This window comes from Ovis canadensis, chromosome 18, assembly GCF_042477335.2.
Source record: "Ovis canadensis isolate MfBH-ARS-UI-01 breed Bighorn chromosome 18, ARS-UI_OviCan_v2, whole genome shotgun sequence".
Taxonomy (NCBI): domain Eukaryota; kingdom Metazoa; phylum Chordata; class Mammalia; order Artiodactyla; family Bovidae; genus Ovis; species Ovis canadensis.
Genome location: NC_091262.1, coordinates 82173317 through 82190197, shown reverse-complemented (window position 1 = coordinate 82190197; position 16881 = coordinate 82173317). Strand labels below are relative to the sequence as shown.

At 67.3% G+C, this 16881-nt stretch overlaps 1 protein-coding gene across 1 annotated transcript in view; it reads right to left on the bottom strand.

Moving 5' to 3' along the window:
• Positions 1 to 305: 305 nt before the first annotated feature.
• KIF26A (kinesin family member 26A) overlaps positions 306 to 16881 on the bottom strand; it is a 39199-nt gene continuing 22623 nt past the window's right edge. The window contains exons 5-16 of the mRNA XM_069560409.1: positions 14611 to 14800; positions 10720 to 10932; positions 8824 to 8917; positions 8342 to 8604; positions 7928 to 8087; positions 7669 to 7810; positions 7179 to 7341; positions 3785 to 6626; positions 2363 to 2568; positions 2251 to 2271; positions 1738 to 1888; positions 306 to 1583 (exon numbers count right to left, since the gene is read on the bottom strand). Of these exons, the coding sequence (XP_069416510.1) occupies positions 1402 to 1583; positions 1738 to 1888; positions 2251 to 2271; positions 2363 to 2568; positions 3785 to 6626; positions 7179 to 7341; positions 7669 to 7810; positions 7928 to 8087; positions 8342 to 8604; positions 8824 to 8917; positions 10720 to 10932; positions 14611 to 14800 (4627 nt within the window). The 3' untranslated portion in view covers positions 306 to 1401. The remainder of the gene's footprint in view (positions 1584 to 1737; positions 1889 to 2250; positions 2272 to 2362; positions 2569 to 3784; positions 6627 to 7178; positions 7342 to 7668; positions 7811 to 7927; positions 8088 to 8341; positions 8605 to 8823; positions 8918 to 10719; positions 10933 to 14610; positions 14801 to 16881) is intronic.

Below are 16881 nucleotides of genomic sequence, written 5' to 3'. Positions count from 1 at the left end.
CAGGGCTCCCAGCTAACACAGCCTCTGGGAAGAGGCCAGGGACCCACAAAAAGTGCTGTTTCCCATCAGCCCGGGGGCTGGGCTGGGCGACTGCAGACAAAGGGGCTGGGCGCAGGCGCAGAGCGAAGGTAGGGGCTGGAGCACCCCGGCTTGCAGCAGGGCCTCCTCCCCATCAGTGCCCTCTTGCCGACGGCTGGCCCCTGCTGTGGGGTTTGTGGGTGGGAGGTGCCCCCGGCAGCCTCCTTGCCCCGCCTCGCCCCAAACCCTCAGAGGACAGCCCGCCAGGTGGACTCAGGAGCCTCATGAACAAGGGACACATCTTTTATTCACAAATAAAAACCGTAGCAAGCTGTTATCTACATGTTTGTACAAAGGTTCGGATGACCCTAGAAAATCCACAACGGTTGGAAAAAAAGAACCCGTCGTGACGGGAACGTCCCGCTCCTGGTAGCAGGCTCATCCCGGTTTGCATTTGGCCTCCCAAGGACCCGCGCCCTGCCTGGGGGCCTCCCCACCGGAAAGAGCCCGGCCGCAGGGACACCTTCCATAGAAAAGCATAAAAACATAGATCATCTGTCTTCAAGTTCCCACTGCAAATACCGCATCTGTAGGCAAAATGATACAAAAATACGAACCTGACAGCACCTTTACAAAACCCTCACCCCCAACGTGTGTGTGTGTGTGTGTGTGTGTGTGTGTGTGTGTGTGTGTGGGTCTGTCTTGTTTTTTTGCTTGTGGTTTTGGTAAGAATTCCTGCCGTGGAAGAAGGCGCCAGGTGCCTTCGGTTCAGCCCTTGGGTGCTGCCCTCCTGGTGATGTCAGGACAGAGCAGGTCCCGGGGAGGGAGAGTCAGCCACCCACCGCCCAGAAGACCCACCCGCTCCAGGCTCGATCCGAGATCAGCAGAGAGAACACACAGGGGGTCTGCAGACCCCTACGGCCGGCTCTGTCGAGAGGAAACGGCTATGAAGTAACCCTGAACCTAAAGCAGACAGCCTGGTGAGCCCAGGGCCGCTCTGCAGCACGGACTCGCTTAGCTGTACACAAGGCGCAATCTGATCGGCCCCCGGACAGCCACAGGCACCGCCCAGGGGCCGCTGTGTGCCGGTGGCCCGAGTCCTTAGCACCAAACGCAGAAAGGAGAGAAACCCAGTCCAAGGTTAAAGGCACTTGCATCACAGTCCTCCGGAGTCCTGCACAATCGCTCCTCCGCCCGCGGGCTCGGCCAGCCCCTCCCGTCCCTCACGCTCCCACACCTCCAAGACCCCCACCCCGCCCCGTCCCGCAAGGGACCCTGCACATCCTCATCCCTCCGACCCCCAGCACATCCTCGCTCCATCCCGCGTTCCATCTTCAAGCCCCCAGCGCCATGTCCCCTCCCCTGGGGGCCCTTGGCCCAGCCTCAGACGTCCACCTCCTGGGGCCCTGGGGCGGCGGCGGGGGCGGCCGCGCTGATGTCGAAGCAGGTGACCATCATGACGTGGGCCTTGCACAGGTTCACGCACTGCTCCAGGGCGGCGGTGGCACGCTCCAGGGCCGCCAGGTACTCGGCCGACTCGGGCTCCAGCCCCGGGTCCACCTCAACTGCGGGGGTCGGGGGGCGCGGAGAGCCGTTCAGGCCGGGGTCCCCAGGGCCAGGGCGTCGCCCCTCCCCCTCCCGACCTCCAGGTCTCCCCCCCGCCCTGGGGCGGGGGTGACGTGGCTGGACCGGGGTGCTGGGCGGGGCTGGGAGACTCACACTGCTCCAGCCAGCGGCCGGGCTCCAGCATCAGCCGGCCCTGGGTCTCGGCCAGCTCCCCACGCAGCAGCTCCCGCCTCGCCCGCACCTCCTGTAGCCGCTGCAGCCTGCGCTCGGCCAGCCGCAGCCGGGCACTGACGCACACCGGGCCCTGAGCACGGGGGTGGGGGCGGTGGGGCGCTCAGGCACGGATGGCAGCCTGCTCCCCAGGGGTCTGGCACCCCAGCCTTGACCCAAGCCCCACTCCACCCTCCAGGCCTGAACAGGCGCACGGTGGGGCCTCCGAGGTGGGCAGGGGTTAGGCCCTGCCCCTTCCTCACCGCCCCGCTCCCCAGCCCCGTGGGGCTCAGACCACGGGCCCCCAAGGCCACCTGTGCCCACCTGGGACCCAGGCCCAGGGTGAGCGCCGTGGCTGTGGGAAGGCCCCCCACCCAGCGCAATTCCAGGGCACAAGGAGGTGGCCACAGGACCCCCTCCCCTGCCAGGAGCTCAGGACCAGTGGGGCCGTCCTACCTTCTCCAAGTTCTGGGAGGGCTGTGAACGAGAGGGGAAGGTGAGGTCAGCGGGCTGCCGGCCACACCAAGAAGCCCCCCTGCCCTCCCAGCCACACCCCCGCTGCCCCCACCTCCGCCGGGCCCTCCCTGGGGGGCAGACGGCGCCGCTGCAGCCGCTCCACGTCGTCAATCTCATACACCTTGATCTCGAAGGGCTCCTTCAGCGCGCCGGCCAGGGGCGGGGGCAGGTCCACCCACTGCCCCGGGAGGCTGGGCTTGCGGCCCAGGGCGGCGTTGTCGGGCAGGGGGGCCGGGATCAGCCGTCGCCGCTGCAGACCTAGAACAGACAGCCGGGCGCTGGGCGTGCAGAGGCCAGACCCCCAGACCCCCAGCCTGACCACGGCTCTGAAGAGCAGAGCCCACAGGGGCACAATCCTGAAACGCTCAGCCTAGTGCTGCCCAGAAACCCTGACCAGCCCTGCCCCACGGAACAGACAGGACTCCAGCTGCCCCAGCACCTCCCGCCTCCCCGCGTGGCACAGCCTCAAGGCCACAACCCTCGACCTCTGTCGGTCACCCTTGAACACCCCTAAAGGGCCGCACGGCTTCCTAACTCATAGGCGTCTCTATTCCCACTGCCCCGGACAGACCCCGAAGCCAGGCCCACCACGCCCTCCGGGACGCCCCTCTCTACCTCCCCACCAGCCTCCGGCTTTCCCACGACCTCCGTTCAGATCATGCATGCCTCACTCACAATGCCCTGGAAAGCGTCCACCAGTGCCCAGATCCCCCAGCCACACTCGGCCTGTGAAACAGCCCACCCTAGCCAGTCCACAGAGATGGGGGTCCAAGGGACGGACACAGGGAGCTCCCAGGCGGCCAGCGGGCTTGGTAGCCCCCCGTCCTCCCCCAGCCCCGCACGCCTCGTCAGGGTGACCTCGGGGGGCCCACCCTCGCCAGTTCGCTCCGACAGGACGGGGACCAGCCTGGGGGCAGTGCAGGGGGGCAGAGAACACACATGGGGTACGTTTACAAACCGCAGAGGGTGGGGCACGCCTATCCCCTCGGCCTACGTCTGAACCTGTCGAGGGTGCGGTGACCCATGGACGGAAGGGCAGATGAAACCCAGGAGGGTCTGGGAACGCAGGAATCAAAATACCAGACCCTCATCGCCCTTCCCTCCCCAACGGTGTCACTGTTAATGGAGCAGTATAGCCTGTCTCCCCTCCTGGCCCGTAGGGAGAAGGTACCTGCCCTACTCACACCTCATCCAATCAGCAAACGACCCGCAAGACCCCTATCCCACTCCCTGGATCCTGGGTATAAGAGCGGAGTAAGGACCCCTGTTCAGTGTCGGCTCGCCCTTGACCTGGCCTGCTGTTCTAACAGCGTCTCCCACTCTAATAAACTTAATTCTTCTTTCATTCCGTCTCATGTCTGGAAACTCTTTCCCAACCCACGCCCAGACCACGAAAAGGGGCTGCCTGCACCTGGGATCCACCAAGGGGGTGCCCGGCAGTCCAGGGTGGCCCGCGGCCGAGCCAGACACCCACCTGTGGCCCTCCTCTTGGGGGACTTGAGGCTGCGGGAGCGGGCGCCCGGGGAGGCGGCCCCACTGTCGCTCATGGAGTCGGGGGCCGAGGAGGTGCTGCCCGTGGCCTCGCTGTCCCGCAGGACGCTCTCGTAGCCGCTGCTGCCGCCGCTGTGGTAGAAGAGCGCAGTGCGGCCCATGGCGGGCGGCAGCTCCCCGCTCAGCACGCTGCTGTTGTCGCTGCCGTGGCCGCTGCTGTAGCGCTGCGGCCGCCGGGGCGCCGTCACCTTGCTGTACGGCGAGGGCAGCGCCGGGCTGGCAGGCGGCCGCTCCTCCGAAACGTTCACGCCGCTGTCGTTGCCGCTGTCCGAGTCGGCCGAGCCCCAGGAGGGGCCGCCCCGGCCGCGGGCGCCCCCGGCCACCAGCTCATGCACGCGGCTGTGGGTGGCCCGGAACGCCTGCTTGGTGCCCATGATGGTGCCCCGGCTGGCCTTCGCCCCAACACCCGGCGCCGCCCGCGGGGCTGCCCTGGGGCCCATCACGGGGCCGCAAGGGGCCCTCCCCACCGTGGGGGCCAGCGGCTTCGCCGAAGAGCCCAGAGCACGGGGCCCGCCGGCCGCTACACTGCGGCCCTTGCTCCCGCTGCTGGGGAGCTTGGGGGCCCCCACGCCCTTGGCGGGGCTGCTCCTACAGGCAGGTGCGGGCCCGGGCGTGGGACTGGTGGGCGGCACACCCAGCCGGGGCACAGCGCGGGCCAGCCGGCCGGGGGCTTCCCTGGCCTTACTGCTGCCGTGGGCCAGGCCCTCGCAGCGCTCCAGAGATCCGTGGGTGGCAGGTCGGCACCCTGTCTCCGCCTTGCCAGTCCGGGCCTTCAGGCTGGACGTGACCCTGGGGATGGGGTGGTCAGCCCGGCCACCAGGCCTGGCCTCCCCGTCCCCTCGAAGGAAGGCAGCAGCCCCGGGCCGAGCCGGGCTCCCAGCCTGCGGAGAGGACGGCCCAGGGCCAGGCTTGTGCTCCAGGCTAGACTTGCGCACGGGGGGCGCTGGGGGGGCCACACCTCCAGGCCTCGCACAGAAGCCCCCCTTGGGAGCTGCGCTCTTCTTGCTGATGGGGGTGGCCTTGGGGCTGCCCAGGCAGGCTGCTGCCTCCCCTGGGGCATCCCCAAAGGACGCAGAGGGCGTGCTCACCCCCAGCGTGGTTGCCCCCCTCCGCAGGGGTGGGATCGGGGTCACGACTTCCGGCCTGTGGGCCACCCGGCCCACCTCACAGCCATCCACCACCCTGCGGGCACAAGCCAGTGTTGGGGCTGGGCTGGGGGCCCTGCCACCTGAAGCCAGGGGTGGCGGGCCACAGTCGTCAGCCCGGAGCAGCCAAGGGTCCTCAAAGAGACCTCCCGGGCCAGGTGGGCCCGCAGCCAGGCGGGGGCCGCCCACATGACCAGCCGCGGAGGTAGTCCTGGGTGTGCGCGGCAGGCTGGAGTGGAGGGTCTGTGCAGGGGCCGGCCCCCGGGGAGACACGGCAGACTGCTCCCGGGCAGGTCGGCCGGGGGCTGCCACAGCCTCCTCCGCGGGACAAGGACCCCGGGCAGGCCCAAGACTGTCCAGTCTGCCACCCTCTGAGCGCTGAAGGCTGCTGTCCTCCAGGGACCCGCCATCCGGGACGGAGGAGCCCAGCAAGGGGAGCCCTGCCGGCACCTCAGAGCCGACAGGGTCCGGAGGACCCGCTGATGCGGGGCCAAGGCTGTCTGCGGTGCACACGCTGACCTCGCTGCGCCAGGAGCTGCCGGACGAGCTCCGGCTGCCATCTGCCCAGGCCGCCCCGTCCAGGGCCCCGCCAGGGGGTGGTGAGGTGTACGCATCGAACTCGTCATTGATGCTGCTGATGATGCTCACCGGCCTCGAACCCGAGGCCAGGGCCTGCAGGGAGCAGTCACTGCCGAAGCTGGCCAAGCTGGAGGGGCGCCCGGGGCCAGCGAGGCCCCCCAGGGACAGCTCCTCCACCAGCGTGAACACCAGCTCATCCTCCCCATTCAGCTCCACCGGCTGCTGCAGGGTTACCGTGGTAGTCAGCAGGCCCCGCTCCAGCCGGTGGCCGCGTGCAGGCGGGCAGGGGTGCTCAGCCTGCCTGCTCCTGCCCACGGGGGGCGTCCGTATAGCACCTGCACTGTCGCCCCCGCCAGGCTCCTCAGAGGCCCCGCCAGCTTCCGGTTGCCAAGGCAGGGGTGGGGCTGGGCTGGGCAGCGGCCTCCCGCCTCCGCCCACCGTGGTGTTATCTGGCAGCGTGGGCAGCTCAGGCCTGGTGCTGCCCGCCTCTCTCTGGTCAGCACTGGCCTTGGGGGGCTCCGGGGCACCCTGCTGGGTGTTTGGACCGGGGCTGCCGCGAGGAGTGCTGGCGGCCAGCGGAGCGCCCACAGGCGTCCTGGGGGCCACGGCCTCGAGTGGCGAGGACTTCCTGCCCATTCGGGCTGGGCCGGCCTGGGCCCCAGGGGGGCCCTCAGTGCCAGGAATGCAGCCCAGCCGCTCCTGCAGCTCAGCGAAGGTGCTGCAGCGGAAGTGGTCGGCCTCCCGCGGGCCCGGGGTGGGGCGGGGTCGGCTCAGCGCGGGGATGATGGGCACGAAGTCAGGTGGGCCCTCGCTGTCCGTGAGCTCGCGGTCTGATAGCGCCGTCCCGCCAGGCCCCACGTAGATGACTGTGTCGCAGGACTGCTCGCTGCTTGAGGAGTAGTCGGGGTCGCCAGGCGAGCTGGCGGCCAGGCGGTCGGGGTCCGAGGCCGCGCCACGTGGGTGGAAGGGGCGCAGGTGCGGGGGGCGGCGGGCACAGCCTTCCTCACAGGAGCTGTCCCCACCGGAGGAGCTGGACGCATACTGGGGACAGAGCAGGGCCCCCCTGAGCGGCGTCCCGCCTGGCCCTCTCCCTGGCACCCCCAGCCGCACACGCCACACTCAAGGGATAGAAGTGACCGCGCAGCCACCAGACTCATCCCTGCCCCGAGCAAGGTCTCAGGTCCCCAACACAACCGGACCTTCTCAGCAACATCCCAGAAAGCGGCAAGCCGAGTTGCAGGGAGGCGAGGATACGCCCTCAGCACACAGAACGTCAGCTGCAAACCCAGGATTCAGACCCAGGGCCCCGGGCCCCAGGGCACCCCAACTCCATTTTCCGGACCCAGTGAGGGCCCCAGGGCGTGCCCTGCAGGACCAGGCCTGGGAGGGTACAGGCCACGGGGGCCCAGTAGGTTGCCCTGGCCACACGCCTCCCCGGGGCTGGGTGGACAGAGACCAGGCCACCACAGCCCCCACCGTGAGCCGCTCCGGTTCTCCTGGGGGCGACCATGGGCGTGGACCCGGCCTCCTCCTGGGCAGGAGGGGCGCCAGCACCACCGCCATGCAGGAAGGGGCCCAGGAGGCGAAACCAACCTTGACCTTCTTCCTGCGCAGGCGGTGAACACGGGCAGCCAGCTGCATGGTGCTGAGCGTCTCGGCGTGGCGGGCCGGCGCGTCGGACACGTGGGCGATCATGGTGGTGCGGCAGCTGGCGGTGGCCAGGGTCTCCCGCAGCAGTGCAGTGAGCCTGTGCTCCCTGGGGGCCCGGGAGGCGGGGCTCAGAGGCTGAGGGCCTGGGAGGGGTGCTGGGGAACTACTGGGCTTGGGGGCTGCTATGGGGCTGGAGAGAGGAAGGAGGGCCTCTAGCTGGACATGGGCCGTGCCTGGGGCCCCTGGGTCAGGTCTGACACCCACCTCTGTCCCCCGGGCCCTGGGCACCAGGACTCCCTGCCAGCCCTTGGGTAGCAAAGCCGGTCACACAATGAGGAAGAAAGGACAGAGGGGTCAGGGACCATGGACACACTGGACACGCCTGACGTGGGCTGGGCCAGTTCCCCAGGCCCACCCAGGAGCCCGCACTTACCTGTAGGGCACGTGCTTGGCTCCACTGACCACTGCCAAGATGACGCTGCCCAAGGCCGACAAGGACAGGGATGGGGGGCCCCCGGGGGCCTCTTCACAGCTGCCCAGGTCAATGAGGTGCAGGCGGCTGCGGCCTCCGGACACTGAAACCACAGGGCAGGAGGTGAAGGCTCAGCCCCACGGCCCCCAGACCCAGGACGCCCAAGGCTGCCCGGGCCGGAAGGCGCCCGACGCCGCGACTCAGGCACGCGGCCACCTACTTCCGCCTCTGCCGCACTTCTCCACGCGGTACTGGTACACGTGCAGCGTAAAGAGCACGTGGGAGCCTCCCCGGGAGTCCTCGCGGGCGGCCAGTGCAGCGTCCAGGTAGAGGCCTGCCTTCTCAGCCGTGGGCGCCCGCAGCTCACTCTGGTTCTGGAGCTGAGGACGGACGGATGGATGGACAGGGGGGTAGGCACCAGAGTGACTCGGGGCCGAGCTGTCCCCACAGCGCCAAAGTAACCAGCCCGCGGCCCCGCCTCCGCCCCAGCCCACGGCCCCGCCCCCTCAACCCGCGGCCCCGCCTCCGCCCCAGCCCGCGGCCCCGCCCCCTCAACCCGCGGCCCCGCCCCCTCAACCCGCAGCCCCGCCTCCGCCCCAGCCCGCGGCCCCGCCCCCCGGCGCGGTCAGGGTACCTGCGCCCCGCACGCCAGGTCCTCCCGCAGGTACACGCCCGGGGACTGCGTGTCCTGCAGGCTGCCGGAGGCCACCTCGGCCAGCAGGTCCCGCAGGCTCTGGCCCCGGCTGCACACCTCCACGGCTGACACGCGGACGGAGAAGCGGGCGCCCGTCCTCTCCCTGCGCTCGTCCATGAGCCTGAAGAGCCAAGAGATGGCGCAGGGCACAACGCCCAGGCTCTGCGGCGAGCTGTCCCTCCCGATCATGGTGTAGGACTTGCCTGCGGGCCGGCGGATGGGCCCTCAGAGCCAGCAGGGCGGGTAGCCGCGTTCCCGGCCCAGCCCAGCAGCCTTCTCTCACCCACTCCATGGGCGCCTGACGTCCAGGCCTGTCGCCTGGGCTTCCGCTCCCACTGCCCACAGGAGTCAGGCCCAGCCCCGGCACCCTGCCCCAGAAACGGCCTCCAGAGACTGCAGAGCGGGTGGTCAGGGGTACTTACCGAGGCTTGCGTGGCCAAAGGAGAAAATGCAGCCGTCAGCCCCTCCCACCACCGACTGGAGCACGTCAGCCACAGTCCCCGAGCAGACCTCGGCCTGCAGGAGGGGCACAGTCAGGCCGCCACCCCGCCTCCTGCCTCTTCTGTGCATCACACACGGACAGTGAGTCCATGAGGTGGCCGGGAGGACACCAGGACCAAGGACACAGAGGTCTCCACGTGGACGCACAACACACACGGACCAGACACAGACACACATACACTCGCAGCAGGAGCCGGCAGACACAGCTGACAGGCACAGTGCACACACACAGAAGCCACAGTGCCACTGCGGCCACACGGCACACACCACACCACACGCGTGATCACAGAGAGCACACACCACACCACACGCGTGATCTCAGAGAGCACACACCACACCACACGCGTGATCACAGAGAGCACACACCACACCACACGCGTGATCTCAGAGAGCACACACCACACCACACGCGTGATCTCAGAGAGCACACACCACACCACACGCGTGATCACAGAGAGCACACACCACACCACACGCGTGATCACAGTGGGCACACACATCACACCACGCGTGGTCTCAGTGGGCACACACACCACACCACACGCGTGATCTGAGAGCACACACCACACCACACGTGTGATCTCAGAGAGCACACACCACACCACACGCGTGATCACAGAGAGCACACACCACACCACACGCGTGATCACAGTGGGCACACACATCACACCACGCGTGGTCTCAGTGGGCACACATACCACACCACACGCGTGATCTGAGAGCACACACCACACCACACGTGTGATCTCAGAGAGCACACACCACACCACACGCGTGATCTCAGAGAGCACACACCACACCACACGCGTGATCTCAGAGAGCACACACCACACCACACGCGTGATCTCAGAGAGCACACACCACACCACACGCGTGATCTCAGAGAGCACACACCACACCACACGCGTGATCTCAGAGAGCACACACCACACCACACGCGTGATCTCAGAGAGCACACACACCACACCACGTGTGATCTCAGAGAGCACACACCACACCACACGCGTGATCACAGTGGGCACACACACCACACCACACGCGTGATCTCAGAGAGCACACACCACACCACACGCGTGATCTCAGAGAGCACACACACCACACCACACGCGTGATCACAGTGGGCACACACATCACACCACACGCGTGATCACAGTGGGCACACACACCACACCACGCGTGATCTCAGAGAGCACACACCACACCACACGCGTGATCACAGTGGGCACACACACCACACCACACGCGTGATCACAGTGGGCACACACATCACACCACACGTGGTCTCAGAGAGCACACACCACACCACACGCGTGATCACAGTGGGCACACACATCACACCACGCGTGGTCTCAGCACACACCACACTACACACGTGATCACAGTGGGCACACACATCACACCACACGCGTGATCACAGTGGACACACACCACACTGCACGCGTGACCACAGCAGGCACATACCACAGCACACATGTGATCACAGCGGGCACACATCATAGCACACGCGTGATCACGGCAGGCACAGGACACACAGAGGAGCATCCCGGGGAAAACAAGCTCTGCGTGGAAAGCTTCGGAGGGCGGACTCTGGGAACTGGGCCTGAGAAGCAGCCCAGGAGCTGGTGGACACGGGAGGGAGGGGAGGCCAGCAGGGAAGGGGAGACACAGCCGGCCTGCCCAGCCACACCCAGCCCCCACACCCGGGCCTCCTCTCATCATCTCCTGCCCGCCCTGCACGAGAAGGGGTGCAGGCCTGACCATCTCCCATTGTCCTGGGCTGCCAACCCACCCCGCCCAAGGCTGCCCCACCGCCTCACCTGCTCCGAGTCCTGGGGGAAGACCGCGTCAAAGGCGAACATCTTGGGGACGGCAGCCGTGGGGGCACGTCTGGGACCCGTGCTGCCCGGGGGCCCGGCGGCCGGGTCGTAGAGGGTCACCTGCTTCTTGCGAGTGTCCACCTTGAGGAAGGACGTGGACTCGGCCGAGCGCTGGGCCCCCTGCACAGGCCAGATCCGCAGCATGACCTTCACCTGGGGAGGCGGGCGGAGCGGGCCTCTGAGCAGTGCTAATTACAGGGCAGGGGCAGCCTCGCGCGAGTCGGGACAGCGGGCCCGGCCGGCATGGGGTCCCCACCAGAGGAATGCGGCATCCGCGCCCCAGCCTCAGGCAGGAGCACGTCCCACATGAGGTCAGCAAGGCAGGGAGGTGGTGAGGCCTGGCGGGAGGAGCACGCCAGCACGGATCAGGGAGCCCGCGAAGGGGGCCACAGGGCGGAGAGAGGAAGCAGACCCCAGCTGCCCCTGGGGCAGAGAGAGAAGACGAGGACGGGACCCCGAGGACACCCCCTCGGCTCGGGGGTCCCCACACCCCCTCGCTGGCCCCGATGCAGAGCCGGGTCCAGGGGAGCAAGCCCCGAGACCCGGGCCTTCGAGAGCAGAGCCACCTGCGCGGGCTCCTCCCCAGCTCTGCCAGCTCCCGGGCCTTGCCAGCCATTGTAGTGACCCCTCTCCCCCAGGCCCTCGCAGGCTTGAGAAGGGAGGAAACCCACTCAGAGAGGTCAACTGTCCCACCTGCCTCACATAGCCTGTGAGCGGGTCCCCTGAAACCCCGAACCGCAAATCTGAGGGTGGAGTGAGAAGGGGAGAGGGGGGAGTAGAAGCAAGACCTGGGCCCTCCCGCAGGGGCCCCATCAGAGCCTCAGGAGTGCTCCCAAGCGCGTGTCCTTCCCCAAGCCCCTGCCCCCGCACCATGGGTGGACAGAGGCTGCCCCTGAGCAAGGCCCTCCCCACACTCCCCGACTCGCGACCTCGGCAGGCTCTGCACACAGCAAGGCGCAGCCCCAAGGAGAGATGGCAGTGCACCAAGGCGGGGCAGACAGGGCGCGGGGCAGAGGGAGGGCGTGGGCCCCGCCCCATCCCCAGTCTCTGTCCAGCCTCACCTCCTCCAGGGAGCCCTTCCGGCCAGCTCCCAGCCCCAGGCCAGAGGCCTTCAGGGCCCTGAGCACATCCTCCCCGGCCTGGGGAATGAAGGAGGGACAAACCATGAAGCGGGACCGGCCGACGCCCGAGCTGCCCTTGGGAGAAACGGGCTCCAGTACTTCTGACCCCAGAGCCGCCGGAGGCCAGACTCACACCCAGGACCAGGCAGGACCCAGAGGCAAGCCCGTCGGCACAAGGACCGGGAGGAAGAGGGCAGGTTGATCCAGGAGGAGACAGGGATTCTGAGGTCAGGGGTCAGGGGAGATGGTGGGGAGACTGAGGCTGGGGTGACAGGGTGGGACAGTGGACAGAGTGAAACAGGCTCAGCTGAGCTCAGGGGCCAGCAGGCCACCCGGCAGCCTCTGCCACTGTGTGTCCCCCAAACCCTAAACAGATGCAGAGCTCGCCCGTGCTGCTCATCTGCCTTCACGCCCAGCTTCCAGAGCTGGACCCCAAGCCCCAAGGCCCCCAAGCGAACAGAAGCCTGGGGGCGGGGGCGGGGGGGCCAGAAACTTAAGATGCAAGAGCCCAGAGTGAGCTGCACTGCAGACACCCCAAAACCTGCACGGAGAACACAGACCTCAGGCCGAGAGGGGCCCAGAGCTGCCGGGCGAGCCACCCCGGGTGAGCCCCCCACCCCCAGGAGAAAGCACTACATCCCGGCTTCCGCAGGGGGACACAGGCCTCCACTGAAACCTCTGATTTCCCCACCACAGTGTAAATCAAATTACCAGACTCATCTCAGAGCCAGTATTTTTCACGGATTTAATTGTAAGTGACAGATACATAACGCCGGCAAAATTGGTTTACCGTGGGTGGTTCGTGCGAGGCGCCACCGACACCCCTTCGGCACGTGGCAAATTGACATGCAAACCGCTCTGCTAAGGAGAGGCGGTCCCGGGGGAGACGCGGGCAGAAACACTCCTCTACTGAGCGCCTCCAACCCGGGCTCCATTAGGCGAGAATCGATTCTTTTATTCCCTGACGACACGAACAAAACTATTTCATTTCCAAACGCCGCTGCCAAGCAGACGAGAATGTGCACTTCCCAGTAATTTTTGGCAATTTTTTTTCAGTGTGAACTCCAGGCCACTTCAGGAGCCAAATGGGTTCTGCAGATTGGAGCGCGTTCCCGGCGGGGAAAAGCCTGACTGGGCTGCCCCGCTGGGGTTCCCACCCCCGTGCCAGCCCCAAGGCCAGGTCCTGGTCTGTGAGGGCCTTTCATTACCAGGGGAAATGACAGGGTCTCCCCGCCAGACAAGCACATCTCCCCCTAAACGTTCAGCTATTGCAAAGCACCCGCTGAGTAGCTGCCAGGTAGGGAACAAATACATTTTGCATAAAAACGGGCTTCCACTCCTAAGAGGGGGCCCTGGGCGGGCGTGGGGGGAGGGACCGTCTTCTGTAATTCCGCACGATGATGAATTATCTTAAGTGGCACATTAATGTCAAGAATCGAGCGTAATCTAACTTCTTTTCTCTGACAATATTAAATGCTTTTCAGGAGGCATTTCTGACTATGTGATACTCGTGCAAATAACATCATCCAGGGAGGCAGGGAGGGGGGCCTGGTGGGGGAGGGGAGTGGGGAGAGGGCTAGGACAGTGGCCACGGGCTTCCTGCCTCCGGGGGTGGGGGTCTGCCAGTGTGGGGGGTCCCTGCCCTGGAATACTTGGGGGGGCTGGTCCCCCCAGGGGAGGGGGAGGTCTGTGCATCCCAAGTAACACAGGGCAGCAGCGAGAAAGCCAGGTCTGTGCCTCCAGCCGCCCAGCCCCACCAGGATGGGCCCAGGGCCCAGGATCCAGTGACAGGCCCAGGTCAGAGCCAGGCCCAGAGTGTTCACAGCCCCTCCCCCACGGCCAGTCCCCTCTCCAGACCCAGAGCAGAAGCCCCCTGGGGTGCGACGTAGGCAGCAGGATGGACTGAGCCCAGGGGTGTGCGTCCAGGGGGTGTGGGCCTCTGGGGACCGCAGAGGCTGGGCCCAGGGCCTGGGTGGGAGGCTCAGAGGGGGCCGAAGGGGTCCATCCTCAGGGTCAGGGTCCCACCCTCCCCCCGCGGCCCTCCGCGGCTCGGGCTCCCCACCTGCAACGGCACAGAGCCCCCTGCACTGAGGATGGAGCCCTCACACAGCCTGACCCAGGCCTGGGGGCAGTCATGAGCAGCCCAGGCAAGGCCCGGACGGAAACCGTCTCAGTAGAAGGGACAGGAGCTGAGAGCTGACCAGCTGTGACGGGCAAGGGCCTTCACGCCGCGGGCCTGGCTCCCGAACCCGGGAGCGTTCCCACTCAGCTGAGCACCCTGCAAACCACCCACAGTTGTCGTGTCAGGACACGGTGGGACTTTGCCCGGACTCTGGCGAGCCGAGGGGCCCCAGCTGTGCCCCCGCCCTGCCGGAGAGACAAGGCGCGGGGGTTCCTGGAGTCGGACCCCACCCCTCAGTCCCAGGAAGCCCTGGTCACCCCACCCAACTCTGAGAGTGGCCGGTGCTCCAGGGACCCCCACCCATTTCCCATATCGCCCCCCATCCCCAGTCCCCCAGGCTCCCCACCACCATCTGGAGTGTCCAGGCAGCCCCGGCTTCAGTCAGCCCATCTGGACACAGAGCCCCCTAGTCCAGCCCCAGAGAAGGCAGCAGGGTCCCTCACCGCCTGCTCCCCCAACCCAGCTCGTGCCCAGACACCCAAGCCTCATCCCACCCCTGGGTCACCGCCGACTCGGGGTAGGGCCTACCTTTCCAACACTGCTGGGGTTGTCCTTGGCCTTGGAGGTGGCCCTGAGCAGGCAAGGGGGTGCAGGGGGCGGCCACAATTGCAGGACCCCGCTGAAGTCCGTGGGGTAGGTGGAGGCCCGGCGCGGGGCGGGGGGCGGTGGCGGTGGGGGTTTCTTGCGCTTGGAGGCCAGGCTGAGCTTCTGGGCGGCCCTAGGGGGAACAAGGGGGCAGGGCGCTCAGCGCTGCCCTGACGCCTGCCCCGCCCTGCGAGCAGCTGCTCGGCCTGCACTTCATTTCCCACCAGCCACGCAGAGGCCCCCAGGGCTGCGGGCAGCCACGTGCAGCCCCTGGCAGCTCGGCCCGTTCAGGCCGGGTGACCTGGCCCGGGCAGACGCGGGACCCTGCACCCTGCACCAAGCGCATCCTTTTTTTTCCATCATCCTCCCCCAACACAGCCACTGGGCTCCATCACTCACAGGCCGTGTGACCGCACCTGGTACCTCAGTCTCCCCATCTCTAACATGGGAGGGCATGACCCCCACACAGGGGCCCTCATGAGCGGCCCTGATGATCTAATGCGTTCAAGGTGACACCAGGCAACAGAGGAAGCGTGCACCCCCGGCCTCCATCAGCCACCCGCCTCCCCAGCACTGCCCCTGCCTCCATCAGCCACCCCCACCTGCCTCCCCAGCACCCCCCACCTCCCACCGAAAGGGACGGGAGGCCAGGGCGCGTCCAGGCTCAGGGCTGAAGAACTCGCCCAGCCCGGCTCCCCGGCCTGCTCCTTCCACACACACCCTCCTCGTCCCACAGCCCCAGCCCCAGTGCCCCCGCCATCAGCCTCCAAAGGTCCCGACAGGAGGCCCCACACCGCGGGCAGCAGGCCCCTCAGTCAGCCTCCCAGTCGGTGGAGCTACTAGCGTTTTGCTTAATTCCTCTCATCTTTAATAGGAGTTGTCTTTTAAGAGACCCCAGGGACGGCTTTCCTCCTAGTGCTGTGTCATCCAGGAAAATAAAAGTAATCTACGGTGCGTGGCGGCTCCTTAATAGCGTGGTGGGGCGGCCGGTGCGCTCGGGGCAGGGAGGGCCCAGGGTGTGTGAGCGGGCCAGCATCCTCAGCCAGGGAGGGCCGAGGCTTCTCCAGGCACGAGCAGACGTAGCCCCGGTTTCCACTAGAGCCCGTGTGTCCTAAACCTGAAGCCTCCTCGACAGCGGAGTCCTGCATCCCCCTCCCACCGCCCCCGCCCCACACACGCATCACACCCAGGACAGGATGGAGGCTGAGTGTCCACAGGCTCAGGGCGTCCGCAGGCTCAAGGCGAGAAGCCAGAGGACTCAGAAGGCAGGACGGGGCTGCACGGAACTGCAGCACAACCGTCCGGGGAGGCGGCTGGACTGAGCCGGGTGGGGGCCGGAGGCACCGGGCAGGGAGCCCGTCCCGCTCAGCCCTCGGGGCTCCTCCCGCCCCACCCCCTCCCCAGCCCAGCCTGCTGCCCTGGACCCCGCCACCCTGAGTGAGGCCACAGCTCCCCACCCACTGCCCCGACGGGAAGATGCGACCCCCTGACCCAGAGGCGTGCAGTGCAGCGGGCATCCCTGCCCCAGGCCCTGCCCGGGCACAATCAGGGCAGGTGGGCTGGCCCCCAGCCTGCCTGGACAGGACACGGGGACACAGATGGGTCTGGTCATCTATCAGGGTGGCCAGATAGATCAGCAGATGGCCACGACCAAGGCGAGTCCCCTGCCCCGCCACAGCTAGCTCTCTGCTCCTCCAAGAACAAGCCGGGCCCCCTCCTCCAAGGCCAGAGGGACGTCCAGAACCCGCACCCCAGAGGTTCGAGGGCTCGTGGAGACCAGGAGGACGGGTGAGGTGCTGGGGGAGGCCGGACGCCATCTGGCAGTGGAGCTCATGAGCAGCGGGCAGGGCTCGGCCTGCCGGGGCACCTGCCCCCTTGGTGACCCTCTCGGGAGCCCAGGTTCCGGCACGGGCCTCACTCAGCCCTGCCCCGACACCTCCACGGCTCTGGCAGTGCCCCGGGAGGTGTCCTTCCCCACTGGACATGCCCAGGTCTCACCACTGGACAGACACTGGGCCCTCAGCCGTCTATGGCCCCACCAGTCCCAGGAGGCTGGAACGTCCCTGGCCAGCGTCTCTGCCTTGTGGTCCGACCGAACTCAGGTGCCCCCTCCTCCCTGCCTGCCCTGGGTCAGCCCCCGCAGGGCAGGGAGCCAAGAGGCTGCGCCCCAGCCTGCCGGCCCTCCAGGTCTCCGCTCCTACAGCCTCAGCTCAC